The 26756-nt window shown below is 35.9% G+C and overlaps 1 protein-coding gene and 1 long non-coding RNA gene across 2 annotated transcripts in view; one reads left to right on the forward strand and one right to left on the reverse strand.

Moving 5' to 3' along the window:
* The window catches only part of LOC144837959 (uncharacterized), a 164138-nt gene that overhangs the window by 14077 nt on the left and 123305 nt on the right, over positions 1-26756 (forward strand). The window lies entirely within an intron of this gene.
* LOC144837875 (adhesion G-protein coupled receptor G6-like) lies at positions 15276-20704 on the reverse strand. Its single transcript, XM_078693177.1, has 9 exons — positions 20601-20704; positions 20081-20230; positions 19618-19984; positions 19253-19425; positions 18582-18749; positions 17408-17520; positions 16660-16922; positions 16382-16448; positions 15276-15987 (listed from the first exon to the last, which is right to left on the reverse strand). Exons 1-9 carry the CDS (start codon positions 20670-20672, stop codon positions 15492-15494), a joined length of 1869 nt encoding a protein of 622 aa, XP_078549303.1. The 5' UTR covers positions 20673-20704; the 3' UTR covers positions 15276-15491.

Raw genomic sequence — 26756 nt, forward strand, 5'->3', positions numbered from 1 at the left:
TTATAGGGCGTCGTCCGAGTATTGTCTATTCCCAATATCTTGCACAACTCCTTGATTAGGTCAGACTCAAAGTTCCTCCCCTGATCGGTGTGGAGCTGTCGAGGAACTCCGAATCGCAAAACAAAATTTTCCACGAAACACCTCTCTACGGTTTCCGCCCTTTCGTTGGGAATACGGTATGCTTCTATCCATTTAGAAAAATAGTCGCCTACGACTAGAATGTATTTGTTACCTCTGTCGGTCTCGGGCAGTGGGCCTAATATGTCCATAGCAACCCTTTCTATAGGGTTTTGTACGGCTTGTTGCTGGAGGGGGGCCTTCTTTCTTGGGTGTGTCTTCCGCCGAACGCAACCGTCGCATTTACGTATCCAATTCCGGACCCAGGCACCCATTTTTGGCCAGAAATAACGTTGGACCAACTTTCCGGTAGTTTTAGCCACTCCCATGTGTCCACCAGTCCTTCCTCCATGGAGCTCTTCGAGAACCGTAGACCTCATTGCTTCAGGAAGCACCAGTCGCCAGGTTATCTCTTTACCATTGTCGGATTCCCATCGGCGATATAACACATCATCTCTTACTTCCAACATGTTCCAGTTCTGCCAGTAACTCTTATAATCAGTTTGCAACCCGGCGATCTCTTCGAACTTTGGTCGGGACTCTCCTCTCTCTAGGAATCCCATGACCCATCGAATGGCATCATCTGCCATCTGGGACTGTCGGATGTCTGCGTTCTTCCACGTCGGCTGAAATTGGACCAGCCGTAACGAGGACCGTCCTCTTGCTTCTTCCATCTCTACTTCTACTGCCTTCCAGGCCAGCTCTTTCTCGCCATCGTCTCGTCAATTCCGCACTGCACACACGGTTTTCTGGACAGCCCATCTGCATTGCCATGTTTTAATCCGGGACGGTGGACGATCTTAAAATTATATTCTCCTAACACCGGGCAAGCTGTCCTTCGGGTTCTTTGAAACTCGTTAACCAACGCAGGGAGGCGTGGTCCGTGCGTACTGTGATCGATTGTCCATACAGGTACTGTCGGAAATGTTTGAGGTAAGTCACTACGGCCAGCAATTCTCGGCGTGTAGCGCAATAGTTTCTCTCCGTCTTACGGAGTCCGACTTGCGTAACATATTACGTGTTCTTCTTCTCCGTCCGTTCCTGGGATAATACAGCGCCGATGCCAACGTCACTCGCGTCGGTATCGAGAACGAAACGTCCCTCGGGGCGAGGATAAGCGAGAATTGGTGCCTGTATTAATCGGTCCTTTAATTTTTGAAAGGCTTGTTCACACTCCGGGTCCCAGAAAAATCGTCTGGACTTCTCTGTCAATTTGTGCAGTGGGGCAGCTATGGACGCGAACCCATTTATGAACCTCCTATAATAGGACGCCAATCCTAAGAAGCTGCGAACGTCCCGGACGGTGGTTGGCGTTGGCCATTCCTTTACAGACTCTATCTTCTCAGGATCGGTCATCACCCCGGCATGAGAGACTCGGTGTCCGAGGTACTAGACCTCCTGTTTAAATAAGGTGCACTTCTTGGGCTTTAATTTTAATCCGGCCGTTCGTAAGCGGCAAAACACTTCCTTCCAGGCGGTCGATCTCTTCTTCCACCGTCTTTCCATAAACAATCACGTCATCCAAATACACAAGAAGTACTTTCCACTGCAAACCGGACAGCACACGCTCCATGAGCCGCTCGAACGTAGAAGGGGCATTGCAGAGTCCAAATGGCATTACCTTCCAACGATATAAGCTGCCTCGCACGGTGAACGTGGACTTATCCTTAGCATCGTCATCTAACTCCACTTGCCAGTATCTTGAAGCCAAGTCCAGTGTCGAGAACCATTTGGCACCCGAAAGCGCATCTAAGGAGTCATTGATTCTAGGGATTGAGTAAGCGTCCTTGATCGTAACCGAATTCAGTCGCCGGTAGTCCACACAGAACCGCTTGGTGCCGTCTTTCTTAGTAACCAATACGACGTTTGACGCCCACGGGCTGTCGGTAGGTTCGATTAGTCCTCTCTCTAATAAGTCCTCGGCTTGACGTTCTATCTCCTTGCTGGCTTCTGCCGCCTGGCGTCTTGGCTGTTCCTTGACGGGTCGAGAAGTTCCAACTTCAATGTGGTGTTTTACTTTATTCGTCCTTCCCAGGTCCGAATCTCCTTCCGAGAAGACGTCTTGGAACCTAGTTAGTAAAGACGCCACCTGTGGTATTGCGGCTCTAAATCGGTTACGCTTCGGCTTAAGAGGTCCACCAGGTGTTATGGGAAAAGTCGCTGGCTGGGCTCAGGGTCCTCCGGATGAAGGGCATTAGCTTCGACCTGGTCTGCAGATACCGGGTACAGCTTTCCGACTTTAGTCCCAGCGCGTAGTACCCTCTTTTCGCCACCTGGATTAAAGATTCGTAGTGGTAGCGCCTGTTGCTTTGCATTCACTAGCGTTCTTGCCATGATGAGTCCTTGTCCAGCTAGTTCTCCTTCACGATCCGGCTCTATCAGGCCTGTCTCCATGTCGGTAGGTTGTGACTGGATCAATCCCAGAATTATGTGTTCGTGCCCTGGCAGGATAACCGAAGTGTCTCGTACGATTATGTTAGGCGAGAATCGTGTCTCATCAGATCCTAGCAGTTCAATCACCTTTCCACCCACCTTCATTTGTAGCCTACAAAGGTCTATTGCCGCTCCTGTGCCTAGTAGATAATTCATCCCAAGTACTCCCGAAACTTTTAAATCTGCACACACAACTTCCGTCACCCTAAAAGTGTGGCCAACTTGTAATCCTACCCAGGTACGTCCTATAGTGTTTAAACGACTGCCGTCCGCTTGCTGGCATTCTCGAGAATCCCGTCTGAGCTCCGGTCGGCGTTCCGTCGGTATTTCGTAGTACAATCGGGATGATAGGACTGTATCCGACGCTCCAGTATCAACCAGTAGTGTTGTTCTCGTCCCGTTGACAGTGGCTCCTACGTATAGGCCCTCGCTAGGGTGGTATTTGGAGTATTCTGTTTTTTCAAGTTGGTTTAATGTCTGGGTGGAGGTGTGGTTTGTGGTGTGTGCGCAGGAGTAGCTCCTCTTTCTCTTTGGTTCACTGGGCCTTCGATCTCTTCCAGCCTCCTCTCGACCCCTTGAGTCGGCTGCTCTTCGTTTCCCGAGTCTGTCGCTCTATTTCGGCACTGTTTGGCGAGATGGCCCTTCTGTTGGCAATTATAGCAGACACTCTTACGCACTCTCTCCTGTCTTTCTTCTCTTGTTTCCCATGGTTTATCCCGCCTCCTCGTCGTCTGCTGTTCTGTCGAGTGGGGCAGCATGCGTGCCTCTACCTGTGCCATCCATCTCCCCATTCTTTCTTCAAAATCGTCCTGCCTTTGACGAGGTTCGTTTGTAATCAGCCGTAGGTATTTCGGGGGTGCTCGTGCAGCTTGAGGAAACTGTCCGTGGATAGCGCTGCTCTGAGGGCATCATCCAGCGTGGCCGGAGACACTTTGAAGATTCCTTCTCTAATCTCTGCTCTCCCCACGGCGTCACTAAAGTGTCCTTTTGCCAACCGTTCTACTCCTGCTTCTGGAAATTCCGGGTATGCCAGGTAGGATAACTCTCGGATGGCCTGCCCGAGCTCTTGTAATGTCTCGTTGGGTTTCTGTCTCCTAAGTCTCAGTTCCATTAGGAAGTTTTCTGTTTTCTTTTCTGGACCAAATCTGTGTTCCAAGGCCGCTATCAGTTCCACGTAGGTTAACTCCCGCTCTGGGGCCACAGCCAGTACCTTCAAGGCTGGTCCTTTAAGGCTGGCTTTGAGGAATGCTCCGGCTTGTTTCTCCGTCCATCCGTTCGCCTCCACGCAGGCCCGAAAGTGTTGGAGATAATCCCTCCAAGGCGCCCTTTCCTTCAAACCTATCGGGATGTATGACTGGTTTCTGGCATCGGAGGTTCTTTCCAAACCTTTTCTGCATCGCTTCTGCTCCGCTTATCCTTGGTTCGGGTCAACGGCCATGGTGGAGTAAAGGTGTCAACTTCGGTCGGCTGCGACCTTCTCTTTCCTGTTGACTGTCCAACAGGGGACCCTAATATCTCCAAACTATCGGTTTCCTCCGCCCTCTGTTCCGAACTATCTCTCTCTAAAGGTGCACGTCCGCTACCACCAGTACTCCTCTGGGGCCGGGAGCCGTGTCCAATACAGGAGCTTAACGGCTGCGCCAGGTCCATGTCCGTCACCTCGTTCTCCAGTCGGTTTATCTCCCTCTGGATAGCATCTAATGACTCTTGTAATTGTTCCATCGTCGTGTGAGTAATTCCTTTCGCAACACGACCAATCCCACCGCTGCCACCAATGTAACGAAAATCCGTTCTCGGGTTCGTTCCCTTTGAGGAGGGTCTACGGATACCACGGTACACTCGAATGAAACAAACAAATAAATTACAATTTCTGGAGTGACCTCCTTTATTCTTCTATGATTCCAAATTATTGGTAACAACCGATTAAAATAATTATTAGATTAGTTTTGATCTTCCGCCGGACATGAAACAACAGCGTAACCACCAGTAATGATGTAACTTCCATTAGTAGCGTAACCACCAACAATGGTGTAACCTCCAACAGCAACGTACACCAACAATGGCGTAACCTCCAACAGCAACGTACACCAACAATGGCGTAACCTCCAACAACAACGTACACCACCAACAATGGCGTAACCTCCAACAGCAACGTACACCAACAATGGCGTAACCTCCAACAGCAACGTACACCAACAAATGGCGTAACCTCCAACAGCAACGTTCACCAACAATGGCGTAACCTCCAACAGCAACGTACACCAACAATGGCGTAACCTCCAATAGCAACGTAACCACCAACAATGGCGTAACCTCCAACAGCAACGTAACCACCAACAATGGTATAACCTTCAACAGCAACGTAACCACCAACAATGGTGTAACCTCCAACAGCAACGTAACCACCAACAATGGCGTAACCTCCAACAGCAACGTAACCACCAACAACGGTGTAACCTCCAACAGCAATGTGACCACCAACAGCAACGTGACCACCAACAGCAACGTGACCACCAACAATGGTGTAACCTCCAACAGCAACGTAACCACCAACAGGTAACCACCAAAACAAAACAGTGAACTTAGCCTCGGGCTAACCTGTAACTTTTCCACTCTTGAAATGACGAAATCAATTGCACTTACTACTTACTGTTTCTATAATTCTCTCTTTTATTACTCAACTTTAGTTTTCTCTTTGACACTTGTTTTTCAATCTCTCTAAAGCCCCTTTCTCACAGATGTGCCTGCAATATACCGGTACTATGCTGTCGTCGTGCCGGTATCGTTACCGGCATATACCCATTCTCATCGGACTATCGTGCCGGAAATATAACCGGTATATACCGGCTTTCTGTGAGAAAAGAGTCGGGCATATTCGGCCAATAAAAAGTCTCTGACAAAATAATTATTGAGGGCGTCCTTTATTGTTATTATTTTTGTCTTGCGATATATGGCGGCGAATTTTAAGTTACAGATTATTATCTTCCTATATAGCATATTTATGCAATATATGCTATATATAGTATATTGTGCATATTATACAGGTACAGCAATTAATTAGCCGTCATCGGCAATCTGTAAAACACCTTAGAAGGCTGTACAATTTACAAGGCGACGAAGGGTCAGGCACCAACAAAGTGCTGCTATGGCCTAGGCCTAGTATAGATTATGCTACAAATTTCTTCTTGTCCCCTTATTTTAAGCAGCTCTCTTATCTCATTATCCCTCCAGTTCGACATTATTATTGTTAATTGAATTGAATCGGCGCCAAAGTGATACACTTGACCGCGCAAGGTGTCAAAGCCTCGACAGGGAATTAAATATAACCAGAGAATATAACGGCGTTACGTTCTCACAGAATGCCCGTCTGGCATTGCGGGGAATATCCCTAGAATATTACTAGGTCTAAAGCAGGTCATGTCGATGCCGGCATGATGCCAAGACGACCCGTTCTCACAGAAAACCATACCGGCATGGTAATGGTATATTCCCGCAATATTCCTGGCACACAGCTCTGTGAGAAAGGGGCTTATTATCTCTACTCTTATTTATACGTCTGCTCTCTGCTTCTTTTCCTTTTCAACTCCCTGCTCATCTGCCGCCCTCCAACTTTTCTCCCCCAAAATCATTACAATACCATAACTAGTAGGCCTACACTTGAGTGCAGCCAGTGTTATAATACCATAACTAGTAGGCCTACACTTGAGTGCAGCCAGTGCTATAATACCATAACTAGTAGGCCTACACTAGAGTGCAGCCAGTGTTATAATACCATAACTAGTAGGCCTACACTAGAGTGCAGCCAGTGTTATAATACCATAACTAGTAGGCCTACACTAGAGTGCAGCCAGTGTTATAATCCAATAACTAGTAGGCCTACACTAGAATGCAGCCAGTGTTATAATACCATAACTAGTAGGCCTACACTAGAGTGCAGCCAGTGTTATAATACCATAACTAGTATAGGCCTACACTAGAGTGCAGCAAGTGTTATAATATCATAACTAGTAGGCCTACACTAGAGTGCAGCTAGTGTTATAATACCATAACTAGTAGGCCTACACTAGAGTGCAGCTAGTGTTATAATACCATAACTAGTAGGCCTACACTAGAGTGCAGCCAGTGTTATAATACCATAACTAGTAGGCCTACACTAGAGTGCAGCCAGTGTTATAATACCATAACTAGTAGGCCTACATTAGAGTTCAGCCAGTGTTATAATACCATAACTAGTAGGCCTACACTAGAGTGCAACCAGTGTTATAATACCATAACTAGTAGGCCTACACTAGAGTGCAGCCAGTGTTATAATACCATAACTAGTAGCCCTACACTAGAGTGCAGCCAGTGTTATAATACCATAACTAGTAGCCCTAAACTAGAGTGCAGCCAGTGTTATAATACCATAACTAGTAGGCCTACACTAGAGTGCAGTCAGTGTTATAATACCATAACTAGTAGGCCTACACTAGAGTGCAGCCAGTGTTATAATACCATAACTAGTAGGCCTACACTAGAGTGCAGCCAGTGTTATAATACCATAACTAGTAGGCCTACACTAGAGTGCAGCCAGTGTTATAATACCATAACTAGTAGGCCTACACTAGAGTGCAACCAATGTTATAATACCATAACTAGTAGGCCTACACTAGAGTGTAGCATGTGTTATAATACCATAACTAGTAGCCCTACACTAGAGTGCAGTCAGTGTTATAATACCATAACTAGTAGGCCTACACTAGAGTGCAGCCAGTGTTATAATACCATAACTAGTAGGCCTACACTAGAGTGCAGCCAGTGTTATAATACCATAACTAGTAGGCCTACACTAGAGTGCAGCCAGTGTTATAATACCATAACTAGTAGGCCTACACTAGAGTGCAGCCAGTGTTATAATACCATAACTAGTAGGCCTTCACTAGAGTGCAGCTAGTGTTATAATACCATAACTAGTAGGCCTACACTAGAGTGCAGCCAGTGTTATAATACCATAACTAGTAGGCCTACACTAGAGTGCAGCCAGTGTTATAATACCATAACTAGTAGGCCTACACTAGAGTGCAGACAGTGTTATAATACCATAACTAGTAGGCCTACACTTGAGTGCAGCCAGTGTTATAATACTATAACTAGTAGGTCTACACTAGAGTGCAGCCAGTGTTATAATACCATAACTAGTAGGCCTACACTAGAGTGCAGCCAGTGTTATAATACCATAACTAGTAGGCTTACACTAGAGTCCAGCCAGTGTTATAATACCATAACCAGTAGGCCTACACTAGAGTGCAGCCAGTGTTATAATACCATAACTAGTAGGCCTACACTAGAGTGCAGCCAGTGTTATAATACCATAACTGTGTAGGTACTTGTTTAAATGTGTTTTCAACCAAATAAAATCAATATTCACAGTTATTAAAGTAAAGTTGTTACTTTGCCTAAAGACATAAAATAAATAAATAAATAAATAAAAATGCCCTTTCTTTCAAATTATGTCTAATTTCAAACAAAATCATTATCTGAAACACGATGTGCGCGTTATTGGAGTCTGGACATGTATTGCATAGTCATGACTGAAACTTAATCTGTAATAACAATCACTAAAGGTCTGTCTACACTATCAAACTACTAAATAAAGTGTGATGATGTGCCCAAACATGGTAATGATATGCCCAAATACGGTAGTGATTATGACATCATCATGTTCATCACATTTTTTTGTCACATAATATTTGATAATGTAGACAGCTTAAAACTGCCAGTATAGCGCATATAAGCAGGCTCTCAATGCGCTTTACATCAAAAATAAAAGCAGGAAATGATTAAGAATTAAGATTTTAATTAAAAAGGTTAATAGATAGATGTCTAGCCTACTGTTATCTATATATAAATTTACGTAAGGGCAAAATTCGATAAATCGCGGTTTATTTCTAGAATGTTTACTCGATGGTATATAAAGTTGGTTCGTACTGGTTCGGGAGTTTATGTTCTGTGTATTAAGAAAATGTAATTTTGGCGAATCTTTTAGTAAATGGGTAAAAACATTATATAGTAACACAGAGTGTATAATTATAAATAATGGATGGACATCGAATAATTTTAAAATGGAAGGTGGAATAAGACAAGGTTGTCCGTTGTCAGCTTTGCTATTTATCCTTACAACAGAAGTAATGGCTTGTAATATAAGGAATGATTTAATCTATAAAGGAATACCAGTTCCTAAAAAAGATTGTGATTTTGAAGAGGTGCGTATTGCGCAGCTTGCTGACGATACGGTGTTGTTTGTCGGAAATGACACAAGTATAAGTAGGAGTGTAAAGTTTTTTTTGTTTTGTAAAGTGTCTGGTATGTGTTTAAATGAGCATAAAACCAACGCTATGTGGATAGGTAAAAATAGAAATAGAATTGAGAAGCCTGGTAAGCTGAATTGGGTAGATAAACCAATTAAGATATTAGGGATCTATATTGGATACAATACCAGATTGTGCAAAGAGTTAAACTGGGATGCTAAAATGATAAACTTTGAAAGATTACTGAATACTTGGAAAATGAGAGATCTAACATATTATGGTAAGGTGACAATTCTAAAAAGTCTCGCATTGTCAAAATTGATATACAATGCTTCAATTATAGATGTACCTAACCATGTTATCGCGAAAGTAAATAAATTGTCATATGAATTCTTGTGGAATGGAACAAAAGAAAAAATAAAAAGAAAAACATTAATTGGAAAACCGTTAGAAGGAGGCATTGGAATGCCTGATTTCTCACTACAAGTAAAATCACTTAAAATTAAATGGGCGAGAAATCTCCTATCGAGAAAACATGTAAGGTGGAAATTGTTGCCTTTGCATTACATCAATAGAATAGGTAATGAGAGTATTTTATTCAGTATGTCATGCATAAATCTCACTAATCAGAAGATCTTTCAAGGTATACCATTATTTTATTTAAAAGTTATTGAGAGCTGCGTCGATTTTAACAAGGTTGACGTTGAAACTATCAGTAATTATGAACAGATTGTTGAACAATATTTATGGGGAAACGAGAATATTAAAATAAATAACAAGGCTTTATTTTATAAAAATTGGGTTTCATCAGGGATTACAAAAGTGAAACACGTTGTTTCCTTTAATCGTTTATTAAACCCAAGTGAAATAAAGAATAATTTGGGTATAAAAAGAAATTGGATTAGTGAATACACTACACTTGTTGAGGCAATTCCAAAAATGTGGATAAATGTAATTAAGAAAAACAATAAACAGGTAAATAATATGGTTACAAAATGTGACGTAATCGATACAATTTTAGGAACGACCACAAAAGATGCATATTTATACTTTGTCGACAGCATTTTTATTCCTCCTCAATGTATACGTAAATGGGAGAATGTCTTTAAAATTACAATAAAATGGCCAGAAGTTTGGAAACAAAAAGTATTAAATGAAAAAAACAAAAAATATGCACAATTTAATTATAAATTGTTGAATCGAACTATTCCTACCAATAGTCGATTATATATGTGGAATATTAAGAGTACTAGTAAATGCAATAATTGTGATGCCTTTGACGATGAAAAACACATGTTCTTTGAATGTCCAGGTAACAAGAATTTATGGAGAAATATAGATAAAATTTTTAAAAATATTGATGGTAGTAAAAGCTCTTTTAAAGAGCTCATTCTTGGCAGTAGAAATTGTACAAAAAACCAATTATATACCATCGCTACCTATTCTATTTATAAAATAAAAATATATAATGAATTAAAAAAACCGTTTTGTCAAAATCCATGGGTGGCCTTTAAATCTAATGTAGTTGATATGACTGCCGTAGGTTTGATTTAAATGTGTTTTATTATATTTATTTTACCATACAATGTAGCATAATTATATTGCATGAATTAATTTTAAATTTATTCAGTTTATGTTACACAACAAAAGTGAAAAAAAATCTGCAATGCAAATGGTGCTAGTTTTTTTTAAAAACAAACAAATGAAAATGTGTAAACTATTTTAAATCGGGATAGATGATAATGATGATCCTGTCAAATGTATAGCAAAATATAAGAAAATTAATGAAAAAGGGAGTAATATACAGAATTCATATAATTATGTAAAAATGTTACTTATGAACTGTAACGACATTTACAAGTTAAATAATACGATTTTATGTAATATGAGATAATATGAATGTGAATAAAAGTGGTGTTGGTGGCGCCACAAAAGAGAAAGAAAAAAGTTGGTTCGTACTTTCGGTACTGATTTTAACCATCTGATGTAACCATGTTTACTAATTAAATTGAGTTAGATAATTAGTTATTGACAATTAAAACGAATTTAGGTTCAACGATTTGCCCCAAATAGGGGTGTTTCGTGGTCGTGGTATGCACTGTCTAATGGATGTCCAACTTGAAAAATACCCGCAGACAATAATGCGAGGATGCTTCGCATTTTCCTATCTCCTCCTACGATAATTGTTTTTAATAGCTGAAAACCGGTTGAACAGCTCGAGTACAGCATCATAATGTTGAAGACAGGCCGATTTTCTTAAAAAAATACTATTTTGATAGATTTAATATACGTTTATACAAATGTTTTGATCTGCAATAAATGGAGCATTCCAATCTCTGTTCCACAAGTGTCTATTCCCTCAGGCGTCGTAAAGACAAGTACAGTCATAACAGAAATTCGATACATTTTTTTCCAATCTGTGGAATCTTTTTTTTAACGCATAATGAGTTAGCCTTTCCAGTCGCCGTCTATGCACCCATCCTCTTCCCCATCCCTCAACCCTAATGTTACATACAAAACACAAATTGAGTTTGTTTCTTATTTTGTGACAAGTTTCTTTTTCGAAAGTAATTCCCGGGGTGCTAATTTTAGTTGAGTACATAAATCACCGTGTCTATTTATTCGTTCCTGTAAACGACATTATTTTCCTGCATGTACATTTGAAGTCGCCAGTTTTTTTAACGCTGAAATTACTATGTATTCGAGAACCATATGTGGGCACGACCTGATGGTACGCGAGCGAATCTAGTCTTATATAATTAGTTCTACTAGCCTAGGCCTAGTAAGTTAGAAAGGTAGGCCTATATGTAACATTATTTAGGCTAGGTCTAGCTTGATAGCATTACCATTCTAATAAATACAATGTTTGTACGCTGTATTGCTTTTTTTAATGTAGTCTAGATAATGTTTTTCTTTGTAATCCTCCACAGTTTTACCAATATAATATACTACGATACGACGCATAATAAACGTTAGTAACGAAACTCTAACTATAATGTACATCATTCTAGTGTCTTATTTGGTTATCTGGCTGTCTAGAAGACGCGACCGTTATCGAAGGCAGCACAATTATCTATAATCACAACAATGCACAATTAATACTTTTTATATTAGAGAAAGTTGAAACTACAGTACTGTATTTCTGACTGATATTGTCAGTATGTTGAAAGAGATGGCTTACTACTTGATATTTCGATTTTTCTTTTTTTATTTGCGTTATCAATAAACTGATTTTTTTTTCAAAATCAATAGGCATGTTCTGTAAGTATATACATAATATGTTAATATAATGTATACATATTGTGTGGACACTATCGCGCGAACACAATCGCGCGAACAAACAAACAAAACAAATACTATTATTGATCAAAATTCTATTTTGCAAAGTAATAAATAAATAAATACCAAAAATGAATATTAATATACTGACCTCTTTGATACTCTCTAATATAACTGTATGCCTAATTATGCATATCTTATCAAATCAATGCAATGCAACAACCTGAACTAGGGCTTCCAATGAAATTCATCAAATCAAGAATTCTTGCCTAATAAAAAATATTTTTTTCATTACAAGGTACTTGTATTTATTATTATTATTATTGATATTTTATTAGTCCAGTACCAGATTGTATTGTAAACTATAAAGTATATTCTAGACTTTTTTTACAAATAAAGAATGTTTATTAGTGCAAAATGGTACAAATAGTTTTTCTTTCACCAGAGATTGTTGTCTCAGCTTTAACCTAATTATTATTTGTTAGATAAACATATATTATTAGTCGGATAAGCGTTTAATCAAATGGTATTGTGATACTTTTGTCTGTTTTTTTTTTGTGTATTTTTTTAATGCAGCATCTCAAGTTATACCCCAAAATATGAGGATAAGAATCGGTACATCATGCATTTAATTATATCTAGTTTTAAATGCACTATTGCAATTCCAATTATACCATAATGCAACCTGTCAAAACCTATGTGTCTTAAATGACTTTTAAATCACGAAATTACAGCTTACACATAACCAATAATTCATTAATTTTAACTTTTGTACACTACTGTAATAGGCCTACTGTTCTTATAACTGTTTATATATAATATATTATCAATGTATGCAGTTGTTTATAATAACTATGTATTCTTTTCATAACACCTAGTTATCTTAGTTACATAACTCTGCACATTCAATTGAGTGCGCTTCTTTGAAAGCATTCCATATCGGTTAAAACAGGATACAGCATTTAAATAAACATAATCAATTCACGTTTTAAGATAGGCCCTATTAGTTTTACAGGGCCTGGTATCAAACTTACACTTACAGTGGACCTAATTCGAGCAAAACTCAATGTGATTGATTAAAGATTGGTCGATTCACAAAAATTAAACTAATTTGGATTCAGATCTAGTCAGTATACATATTGACGACAAAACTTATTGGTCTTATAGACAGGTCTTATAGTGTTCTACGCGCATACAGAAACCTACTGTTTATTATTACCATATGGCCGGTCTCTTGTCGCCTTTATTTCCGATTCATCCAGCACTCTATCATAAACCTGGAGAGCAGCTACTTTTGCCTTAACTCCCTCACCACCAATCTTTATATTCGTTTCGTCACAAGCCAGCTGCATTTGTGTGAAATCTATATAACCAATACTTGCAATCTATGCATTCCTCCAAAGTTTGACATTCTTGTGAATTCCATCAATGTCTAGTCAAAGCAAGAAATGTCTAGACTTCAGGCTTTCGAAGTATTTTAACCCACATTTAAAACTACAATAATATTTTCCTGCAATGGTATACAAATTTGCATTTTTTACCAACAATACAGCACGAATTTAATGTATCAAGACATACGGTACTATTTAAATGTATTAGTATCTACAAAAAAAACCCAAAAGTGTGGAAAAAAATAAGTGATAGTGGTTGTTGTAGTAAATTAAAAGAAAGTGATGGTTGTTACCTATTGTTTTGTTTATCTATAATCTTATTTTTTTTTTCATTCTGTATTATGTGTGAATACGTGCAAAGAGAAATATAATTCGATATCAAATAAATAAATTACAATTGATGATGATGCAAACATATCAATTTAAAACAAGAATCTTCAGACACAATAGCTTCTATAAGTATTTTATTATAGTATTCTATACTAGTTACATTGGGTATTCTTTATATCACTGTGTAATAATGCACTGTGTAATAATACTATAGTATCCATTATCTTGTTTTTAAACATCTTATTTAATTATTAATTAATTATTATTAATATATTTATTTGTAATAACTTTAAATGTTTGGTATGCTAATACAGTAGCAATCCATTACGGGTTTCTTTGAGGAATAAACTGTTAGTAATATATCGATTTAGTAATCTATCTATCTAATCTATCAAATTATTTGAAATAATGATAATAATATGACAAAAGCAGTTGCATTAGATTGTCCAAACAAAATGTAGGCCTACCTAAAATCTGAATACATAATTAAAAAACACTACTGTTTTTATAAACCCATCACAATTTACAATAATGAACATAATGTTAATACAAAAACAAAAAGTTCGAATTATAGAACCATAAGGGCTTTCTTCACCTTTTGCGGAATGTTTAATATTTATTTTTGTTCTATTTATTTCAAAAATATCCAACAGGATTATATTCGATGTAAACTATTTGTAATAATCGATCAACAGCAAACTCTTATTGTTAATGATTTTAATATTAAGGCAAAAGTAGTTTGTTGACATAGGGGTCCCAGATACAATTATACTCGTGTATCTAAATCGAATTGATTTGTGTTTACCTTAGATGACTAAAATAATTATAATATCTAGAACCAAACTTTAACTAAAATAACAGGGCGGTCCCAATAACCATTAGAAACATGCGCAAATCAAGCAACATAATCTTGGTTGTTACTTGAATTGGTCTTACAATCCGAATTTGGTTGCTCTACTTTAGACGAATTCAACCTAAAGGAAGTAGTTTTACCTGCACTGGAATTGATAGAGCTACTTTTAGTTCCTCTAAGTCTTTTACGCATCTTATTTAATTATTAATAATTATTATTAATATATTTATTTGTAATAACTTTAAATGTATAAACTGTTAGTAATATATCGATTTAGTAATCTATCTATCTAATCTATCAAATTATTTGAAATAATGATAATAATATGACAAAAGCAGTTGCATTAGATTGTCCAAACAAAATGTAGGCCTACCTAAAATCTGAATACATAATTAAAAAACACTACTGTTTTTATAAACCCATCACAATTTACAATAATGAGCATAATGTTAATACAAAAACAAAAAGTTTGAATTATAAAACCATAAGGGCTTTCTTCACCTTTTGCGGAATGTTTAATATTTATTTTTGTTCTATTTATTTCAAAAATATCCAACAGGATTATATTCGATGTAAAATATTTGTAATAATCGATCAACAGCAAACTCTTATTGTTAATGATTTTAATATTAAGGCAAAAGTAGTTTGTTGACATCAGGGTTCCAGATACAATTATACTCGTGTATCTAAATCGAATTGATTTGTATTTACCATAGATGACTAAAATAATTATAATATCTAGAACCAAACGTTAACTAAAATAACTGGGCGGTCCCAATAATCATTAGAAACATGCGCAAATCAAGCAACATATTCTTGGTTGTTACTTGAATTGGTCTTACAATCCGAATTTGGTTGCTCTCTTTTAGACGAATTCAACCTAAAGGAAGTAGTTTTACCTGCACTGGAATTGATAGAGCTACTTTTAGTTCCTCTAAGTCTTTTACGCACCTCTTCTGCCCAGAAACTACGAACATCCTTACTTCTTAAACAATACAGAACGAAGATAGCAAAACCTTGGAGAGAATTCAGGATACAGAAGAGTATCTGAATCACTTTGGAGGCACTGCCAATTGCAAAGAATCCAATAACCCATGTCAATCCCATAATTACTGATATGCACGTTGCATTCTGCAGTAAGTGCCTGCTTTTGTTGTATTCGTGAGCTTGTGCTGTTATTTTACCAAGTTTACTTATGCTGGGTAACACCATAATAAATACAATCGTATTAAAGAGTAATATGATTGCAATAGGTAATGCTACGCTGTAATACATACGGGTTGCAACAAGGAAACAGCTGTAAACAAAAATACACCCAGTTTTAAAGTGGTATATGTTATTTTAAAGAAAATATAAAGTAAGCTATGAAAAGGTAATGAGAAATTAGTTTGCCATAGGGCTAAATGAAACTCAATATAATTATGTTCTCAGTATGTTGTAGTTAAAGGATGAGTACACTTAACAGATAAATCAAACCGTTTGTGTAGTCGAAATATCAGAAAACTGCGAGTTGGTTTACTCAATATTTAATAAATATTAATAGATTATAATTTAATGTTACAATTTAAGTAATTGATGTATGCTGCTTTTATTTCTTGAACTGTTTCTAAATAAATGTTGTTGTTAAAACTTATAATAGACTTTTAGTATAAAATGATCTGATCTGTATCAATATGTATTGAGTAACTTACTAGTCTTTATTTGCATAATTGTCAACATCAATACCAACAGTAATAGCAACAATCACAGCTGGTAGACCTGTAAACAATAAATGTATATATAGTGATAATCACACATCCTAATGTATAAATTAAAAAGTAAGCCCAATGAATCAATTTACCGAGTAGCGCCTGAGAGGCTTGTTTTCCATTTGAAACACAACAAACTGCCATCATCAATGACTTCTTTTTAATCATGTAGTTAGTTTACATTAGGTAATAATTGTTATTTCGTATGTTTGTGCACTTACCCCAAGCAAAAAGACAGGCTTTTAAGAAAAACCTAGAAACATGTGTATTACAAACTTTGACGATCAAGTAATACAGGTTAATAGCTTGCACAGACATCCAAAACATAGACGTCAACAAAAAGTAGTGAATCAGTCCAGCAATGGCCGTACAAGAACCTTTTTTATCTTTACTGTCAATCCCAACCAGAAAGATCAGATACAAGCAGAGTAATGATACACACAGGTGGCATAATATTTGTTTTGGTTTACTCTTTCGTAGCTTTCTGAAATTTGAAAAAATAAAACAGCATCTGTAATTTTTAAATTGTGAGGTTGAAAATGTATAATATTGTTTTGTTGTCATCACATTGAACTGAACTGTTATAAAAAGATAAGAATGTTATCAATGAAAAGTTTTGAACAATTAAATTGAAAAAAAAAGAATAGTTAATCATACAAATTAATATATTTCAAAACACTTTACAACACTTTTTATGACAAATTTATATTTTTGTAAACTCGGAGGAGCTCTCATCATTTTAGAATAACACTCATCTTTATAAACATAGAGTCAACTTCATTAGTTTAAATTCACGAATTAAGAACGATTACCATTTTGTCCCTAATCTAAGATGTATTGTAGTAGGAATTAATTAAAATTACAGTTTAATAAAAACGTGTATTTTAATTTAAACCAACCTAGCTACCAAAAGTATTCAATACTTCCAACTTGATAATGATAAATGTTATGAATTAATTTTGATCCTACCTGTTGATTGTAAAAGAAACTAAAGTTGCAAGTAAACAAACGATTGAAACACCAAGACCAATATTTGTGATGTACCTTGCAATCGGTGGATCTTCTTGACCTGGATAAAAATTCTAAATGGAAAAATACAATTTAATTTTTATAAAATGGTACCATTACTGACTAGCCTTGATATGAGTTGGGCTGGTTTAAATGGATTTACAAGCCTACCACATTGTCTATAGTTCAGTCTGGTGCTGAGAAAACCATAATACTGTTATACAGTGTAAAGCAGGCTTGAATATTTAATTCAATCCTTTCTGGACTGCATTTTGTATAACTATTGAAGGATTTATAATACTATTTTCACTAATATACTGAGCGTCGCACTATAACAATTATTAACAAGCACCTAATAATTTGATTGATGATGTTTAATAAATATTCTATTAAAATCATAATATACTTCATCATTGTATAACTATTGAAGGATTTATAATATGTTTACTAATATACTGTAGTGTCACACCATAACAATAATAACAGGCGAGTGAGTGGCCGAGCGGTTAAGACAGTGGAACCGTAATACATAGCCATAACATCTGCAAGGGTTCGCTCACTCGCTCCATTGTTCTGGTGGAAGAACGAGTCTTCTCGGATAAGGACTATAAACCGTAGGTCCAGTGTACACATATCTCATGTGCGCTTTAAAAAATCTAGTACATCTTCGAGACGAGTAGTGTACTGGTCCACACAAACACAGCTACTGTCACACACAGCCACTGTGCAATTGGGACTGGACCGTTTTAGAGGTGTTTACCACCTGTTGGTCCAGATCCTTCACTAACAGAGTTAGTGACAAGTTGAATAAAAACAAAAATAAAACAAGTACATATTGGATGATTGATGTTCAAAAAATATTCTATTAAAACCTAATGTCGTTTTTTGCGAGAAACGCGTGACACAAGGCTACAGTAGGCTATCTACTGATCATTTTGCCGTCTGTAATTGTTCTACACTCCGAAGTACTGTTTGAATTGTTTGAATAGAAATTCGAACAAAATTCATTTTTTTTTTTTTATTTTAACTTGGCTTCACCTTTCATCTTTCACCTCATGAAGTTATTTTAATCATAGCACTCATAAACATTCATTTATCTGTATGCTACGTTTTCAATAGAACTTTCATAACTTGCCATAAGGATTGCAAAATTGTCTAAATGGTCGCAATGACAAATTTGTCTGTCACTGCCATCCAACGATCCATTAGCTAAGTAGCATCCAGCACTTGACCAGCCACCATTACCATCATCAAGTTCAAAATCCCAAAACACACAGGCTGTCTCATTATTATGTTTGGATATCTAAATAAAAAGAAATTGGAATGATTATAAATGAATGAGGTAATTTTAACAATTCTTGGCCAACTAATGTTCCTGCTTTCAACTAGTCGTGATGTACTAAAAGTATATCTGCTGACTACAGAATGAGACTTGACATGTAATTTATTTATCAAACTTTTTATTTTGTGATAAAACATGGTATAATAGAAATCAAACAAGAATATTATTTAAAATTTCAGGTAGAGAATCGCACTCTATAGGGTACAATCAACAAGGCTTTATTTTCAACTAGTCATGATGCTGACTGCAGAATGAGACTTGACATGAAATATATTTATCAAACTTTTTATTTTGTAATAAAACATGGTAACATAGAAAGAGTGGGATCAAACTTTTCATAATTGTAAGCATATTATCTCAACTTTTAAGAAAGTGGAGAACCGCACTTTATAGGGTACAATCAACAAGGCTATGACAGATATGTACCGTCCGGTTATAATAATAAAACGTAATGTTGAAATTACCTCAGCAGGTATAAATGTTGTGACAATTGGATCTGATAAATTGTTCAATTCAACTCCAGGTATTGACAATGAAATGACCTGACCATTAGTTCTTGTTGAATTATTTGACTGGTTTGTTGGAAATAGTGAACTGTCATTATATACTATTGTAACCACACGAAAATCAGATGTTCCTGTTTGAAAAAAAATCAAAAAAATCATTAATAGGGAAGATTTTTGATGAAAAGTCTCAACACACATTATAATTACAATGTATGTTGTAAACGTTTGTTTCTTTGAAACATTTGGAACAGTCATATCATTCTTGTGTGTTGATTATTCATTATGAATAATGAGTACGAGTATGTGGTCATTTGACCACTTACCATTGGAGGCTGCAAACATTTTAGTAATTGTTGGAGGAATGTAAATACTGACAGATGCGGCATTATCCAGATCTTCCTTCTCACTAAATCCTGTCACATTTACTATTGCACTAGTATCTGCAGATTGATAAGATGCGATTCCAATTCCAGTGTGATCAAGTTCATTTGTTGTAACATTTTGAGCTTGCACTGCTACACTGCTGGTTACAAATTCATATTTATCATTTTTAAGATCAACAACTGCTAATTGTTCTTCAAGGGATTCAACAATTCTACTTGGAGCTTGTGTTTGCATCTGACTCTCTAAGAGAACATCATCGTCTACTTCAAAGAGACTAGCAACAGTTCCAACTAATGTTGATGTCACCTGGATAAAAATTAAAATATTAATACACATGGAAAACTCTAGTTTCCAACTTTAATATGTTATACTGCAATGTATATAAACAAAACATAAACTCACTTCAGCAGATGTTGAATTTACAGAAATAACACTTTCAATAATCTCTGCAGTTGCTTCCAACCCGTCTGGTGTTATGGTATCTGGTTCAGTTGTTGTAATGTTATTAACTGCTTGAAGAACTTCCTCTGCATTATCCTTTGTAATTGGCATCTACAATTAATTATACTAAAACATTGAAAATGCTCTGCAAATCAATTTCAGCTCAAAATTAAGTTTAGGATAGACGCAATTAAATTGGAATTTCAGGATGGAACAGGTGAGCTGTGTTTTGATGGTAAAATAATAAATAATAAAATAACAGTTGTTAGACTAACAACACGGCCGGAAAAGAAATTGACTTACATTGTCAAAATTGTTATTTTAATAATAATAGAAATAAATAAATATTAAAATGTGTGAAAACATATCTTGTTTTCAATTATCTACAAGTTTAGAAGTAAAAATTTGAAGTCAAATATTTACAAGATTGCAATAACATTATCCTAATACCTTTCTTTGAACAATAGATGTCTATACTAACCATATTTAACCTTTCTAAAAGTAGATCAGATGTAGCCTCACTACAGTTCCGATGCATCACTTTTTGCCACATAGCAGGTGACAGGCCATCACTAAAGCATATAGAGAATCCCAGGGACATACCATCTATGACAAGGATATATAGTATTTTAGTTTTAACTTATTAGGAAGCTCTCGATTTGCCAAGACCGACGACTAAACAACGTCATGTTAGGGGTGTCACGAAATCTAAGATTAAGAAACCTATAGACCCAAGAACTAAGATTAAACATTCTAAGATAATTCTAATATAATATACGACAGCTTAAAAACAAAAATGTTTATCTATACATAATTTTAAACATAGGTTTAATTTATTGTTTTTACCATAAATATAATTAAATATTATTAAATAATAATAATTTAAATTGAGTCCTATAGTGTCTCGCGTATATTTGCATGTAGTGTAAAAGTGTAAATACCGTCCTACTACACTATCTTTGTATAGTACTCTATTTCGTTGGTTTTCGCACATTTTTGATTAATTAAAGTGTTAACTAACTTTATCCTGAATACCCACACCTTAGAATTTTATGAAGGATAAAAACAAATAAATCCTTTAAATTGATGACTTTACGGAAGTGTTTCGCGTGACTTTTTCCATGTTCAATATTTTCGTTTTTATGGCGCGCCAAAAGAGCAACAATAATAGAGAGCTAAATGTCAATATATTTTGTCAATTTGTCAATAAAAATGTTTTAATATGTTACTGCTGATATTGTTTTGGTTTCAAAGAATAATAATCCATCCTAATGTCTTCGATCAGCATCACTACCTACCCTAGTCATAAGGGCAACCTAAGTGCCATAAAATCCAACCTTATGGAATGTACCATTATAAACAGTGTGGTAACTGTCCAGTACCTCAATGTGTATGGTTTTTACATTATTAGTTAAATTATTAAAAATAAAAGTATACAAAACAATATAATACTGCTGGTCATTTAAAATGTTTAAACAAATAAAACATAAAAAGCTTACATTCGAATGCAGATTTTGGACAAACTTCTTCTGATGATACATTTTTACCAACTTCAGAACGGTTGAATGTTAAACTTTCTATGATATCTAAACCACAATTCTCTGTAATAAAAGGTAAAATATTATTTTATTACTGTACCATTATATTACATCAAACGACATAATACAATTTCAGTTGTAACTTGTCATTCTTTGCTACTTTTATCATCAATACAGCTTTTACAAAATCATAACTCAATATTAATTGTGATGAGGGACCAAAAGCGGCCAATACAACATTCCAGCTGCGTCTCTCCACTTAGTCACATTGTTTTACCTGTTTAGTATATCAGCACAAGAATTCTATAAACTAGCCTTTGTATGTTAAAAATTAAAATTATCTATGTTAATGTCGTTCATAATTAAATTAATAGTTAATTTCTAAAAGATGTAATTTTAAAAATGGGATATTAATATGTGTGTTATTCGTAACATGTTAGGTGATAAAAATTACATATTATATACAATTTTATGTACTAAATAACGTTTCTGAATATTTCTATGATACTTCGGAAATAGATACAGTACCGAGAATCGGCTGTGAACAAACATACATACATCAGGCCAGTTTCCTGATCTTCTTTTAATTTTACGGTACCTTGTTGAGTATCTAGTGTTTAAATACATCTATATTACAATTGTATAGATACAATTATTACATCCAGGTTCATAAAACTAGTTGTAGTAGTTTGAATTAGTTTGACTTACCAGTGCTAAATATTGAAAATTGTCCAATAGTTCCGTTATTTGCTAATGTATTAAAGTCTTCTGATAAATTGTTCGTAAAATTATCATAAGTTGTGTCTGCACTTGGAGTGTATATATTGACATCTGCAATCACACTACCAGCACTAAGGCTAAGAACTTGAACAAATATATCACTTATACTTATACTCTCAGTTAACTGTAAAATAAAAAAGTGAAAAGCAAATGCACAGTTACCTGTCTCAATTGATGAACCAATTCTTGTAAATAATCTTAACATTATTGGGTCTAATAATAACAATAACTCAAACTCATAAATTTAGTTATTTTTCAGAGGAATTAATATTGAAATTGTTTTGAACAAGGCAGTAATAATTTACTTTTAGGCTTATATCATGTTGGTTCCTGATGATTGAAACAAATTAAATGGTTATTACATAGCAGTAAAAGTGCTTATGTTTCCAGAATTGACCAGGAAGTAGATATAAATTATCCACAATTTTGAATTTATCCATTATTTTGTTTAGAATTAATCAGCAAATCTCTACAAACAAAACAAGCTTTTGTAAACAAATTGGCTTCAACCTAAACCTACCAAATTAACAATCATTGTAGAAGTGTTTTTGAATTCTTCAGAAGACGAGTCAGTCAAACCAGAGGTGAATTGTAAATTCAGGAAAGATACCGACACTGGAACCGTCAACGCATCTACAGAATATTAGAAACGTTTTGTATTTAAATATTTATACAAAGCTGCCAATAACATAATATTTATAGAGTAAACTATTGGCATTGTTTGTAATAATCAATAAACCAATTACTTAGGTGCATTAACATTTTTATTTATATGCATTTGCAAAGCAAAAAAATCTATTTCATTTATCAGAAACATGTCTATACAAAAATAATATACATTAAATAATGTATATTATTATTAAACATGGATTATATGGAAATAAACATGTGTCCCATTAAACCTGTAAAAGATTATCATCATTAAAGGCTGCTTTATTTAGCTATTTGCTACTTGATTGTGCAAAAAATATAAGTAACAATAGTTTGTATGTCATGATCGCACTTTTATTTTGTGTTTAGGGATATTTTCTAGTTCATATACATATTTAATTTACTTTATGTAGTTGAAATTTGATTTTGATTTTTGAATGAGGCATTAGAAAAAGGAAGAAATATGTATAGATACTTTTTTAAATATCTATGTAGTAACTTAGTTTCAGTAATTTAATGTTATATTAAAGTTTGTTACAGAAATTGCATATTTGCTGAAATTGAGTAAATTCTGTAATACTTCTGAAATAATTTTCCAACTCCTAGTTTTGGTGAATTTATCGGTAAATATTATGTTGAGTATTAATTTATCTGATAATTTGATTGTGAAAACTGTGTGTGATAAACTGTGTGTGATAAACTGTGTGTGATAAACTGTGTGTGATAAAACTGCATTTTAATTCCAAATATTATTTCAGCTGATCTGTTATTTCACATGAGTTTGTTTTTACTAATTCTAATTAAATTTTTTTATATGCATTCAATTTGTGAAATAAAAGTTTATATATTAACATACTTTGTAAAAATACGTTTACCTGATATAACAAGAACTGCCCTCAAAGAAGTATAAGTTACGCCATCATGTGGCGGTACTCCAAATGCTTTGCAGTAATAATAGCCTTGGTTTTCCAGACCTACATCATTAATAGTGAGATTTTTTAAACTTCGTGTTTCAGATGGGAGTTCGATGTCGTCTTTATACCAACGCCAATCAATTGAGTAATCCACATTACATTGGAAAGTGACTGTACTTTTCAAACTAATTGTGGATTGTGATAAAAGTTGAATTTCTGCTGTAGGTTCACCTGAATATATAATATATAATGATTTTAATCATATTAAAATATTTATCGTTGAAAATAATCTTAACAGTAAAACTTCGAAAAGAAACATTTTTTGTAAAACTCTTGTTTGGGCTTCTTTTCAAGATTATTTTTGCTGTACACACTACTGTCTGCTATTGCTACTGCTGCTACTGCTACTTTTGAGAGATTCCCTGCCAATATATATATATGAGGCTTGATTGATAATTAAGGGTTGTAAGGTCAATAATTATAAATACGATCATACACATTTCTATTGTTTTTACATTAAAATACAGTTTAATTAGAAAAAAAATCATACTATAATGAAAAGAAGCACAGTTGATTTTAAGATAGCTTTCTGTTTTTTTTAGATTTTAGACTCTTTTTAAAAACCAAAGAGGGGCTACTTTTTTCAGATGGGCTTCTTTTAAATTTTAAATTTCCTATTGTTTAACATTTGTAATTACTGTACATTGCAGATGAGGCCTTTTTTCACTCCAAATATTGATTGGATGTTGTTATGAATACGATTCTGGCTAATTAGAACATTAAGAAGGTGGTCAGAATATTTAAAGTTACCTGGAATGGTTTGACATAGTCTGCCTTCATATAACATAGGACAGATACATGTAAAGTTTGTCTCTAATTGTACACAAGATCCTTCATTAAAACAAGGTGAAGACGTACACAATTCTATAAGAAAAGAACCCAAGAAAAATATATTTCAAACGTTCGTTCTACCTAGTACCTCAATTTGGACTGTTTACTATTCTACTAGAACCAAAGAACTTATAACACAAGAATCTCCTGTTCTTCAATTTGCATTCAAAACACAGTATCGGAAGTACAGGGTTAAAAGGTCAAACTGGGCGACGCCATTTCACAGCATGGAGCAGCGCCCCCTCCAAACTAGGAAGTCGATTACTCGACCCCCCCCCCCCCCCCCCTAGAGTATTAGCAGATCCCCTCTATGATTTTGACTTTCTAATTTGATTCGGGCGCCCTACTCCTCAGTCAATTACTCTACCCCCCTCCCCCTAGAGTATTAGCAGAACCCCTCTATGATTTTGACTTTCTAATTTGATGCGGGCGCCCTACTCCATGGCTCACAATGGCGCCATTCATAGCTCTATTCTATCCAACAATGCCTTTCGAAATTGTTACGCGCTTCGGACGAACAGGAGATTCTTGTGTTATAAGTTCTTTGCTAGAACGTATTATTGTTTACCTAATTCACAATGAACGCCCGTCCGACCAGGAGGACAAGAACAAGTGTATGCATTACTACCCTCCATACAAGTACCATCGTTCATACAAGGTGCACTGGCACATTCGACCACGTCTAGATAGAAAGTACGAAAACTATTGAATTTATGATACTGATGTTGTGGTTATAATGATAAAGGGTCTTTCACAACTGTTCCGACACGGTTCCGGTCTGACGGCGGAAAATCCAATCGAACGTCAATGTTTCGTTTTCACGCGGCTACGCGCATTAACGTTCAATTCGACGGACCGGAACCATGCCGGAACAGGTGTGAAAGACCCTTAATGGTGGCTTGTGATAGTGATAATGCTAATATTGGCAATGGGGATAGTGAGATAAACTTACCCCAGAGTTTATACGCGTTTATACTCTTAACACGCTGCGTTGCGTATAGTCTGGGCTCCAGACGGAGTTTTGTCTTAATATTAGTAAAAATATAGATATTTTTGCACATATGGCGTTTCATACGTGTGTTACTTGAGTTTGGATACTCCGTCTGGGGCCGTGAAACACGCACAAGTCACGTGGTTTGGCACCAAGAATTCTTGGTGCATAAATTATCCAGTTGACTAGTTTCAGCCGCATGCCATTGGCTACTCACTCGTAGGCAGTTTTAATACTCATATTTCAGAATTTCAAAGACTCAACATCTAAGATGATACGCATGCGCTATGCAACGTTTAGACAATGTGTACTTGGGTACATTGATGAAAGTTTCTGAAGGCTAGAAATAATTTTATATGCCTAGTAGTCTGGTAAACATTTGATGGGATTTTTCCCAAGAACATGAAAACTCGTCTTGATATGATAGGCTAGCTTCTCCGCCAAATCAAACATTGAATGGATCATATTATGCGGAGATAATTTGATTTAATTCCCACTCAGCCCTGTTGTGTGCCGGTCGGTGGTGGTAATGTACCTTATTTATTGGCGTTTTATTTGGCAGGTCATACGTACGAGTTGAGTAGCCCTAAAGCTTGGTTCCCACTAGAACGTAACGCAAGGACGTAAACGCAACGCAAGCGTTTTAACCAATGACAAGCGAAGTTATAGACAGTTAGCAATCACAAGCGAATAAGCCATCGCTTGTGATTGGTCAATTCACTTGCGTTGCGTTACGTCCTTGCGTTGCGTCGCTAGTGGGAACCACGCTTACGAAGGAGGCCTAGGCCAGGACTAAACAATTAATAAACAAAACAACTTGGCAACACGATTTTATATTTCAACAGTTGTTCAGTCTCGATCGTACATTCAGC

Source organism: Antedon bifida, chromosome 3, assembly GCF_963402885.1.
Source record: "Antedon bifida chromosome 3, ecAntBifi1.1, whole genome shotgun sequence".
Classification (NCBI taxonomy): domain Eukaryota; kingdom Metazoa; phylum Echinodermata; class Crinoidea; order Comatulida; family Antedonidae; genus Antedon; species Antedon bifida.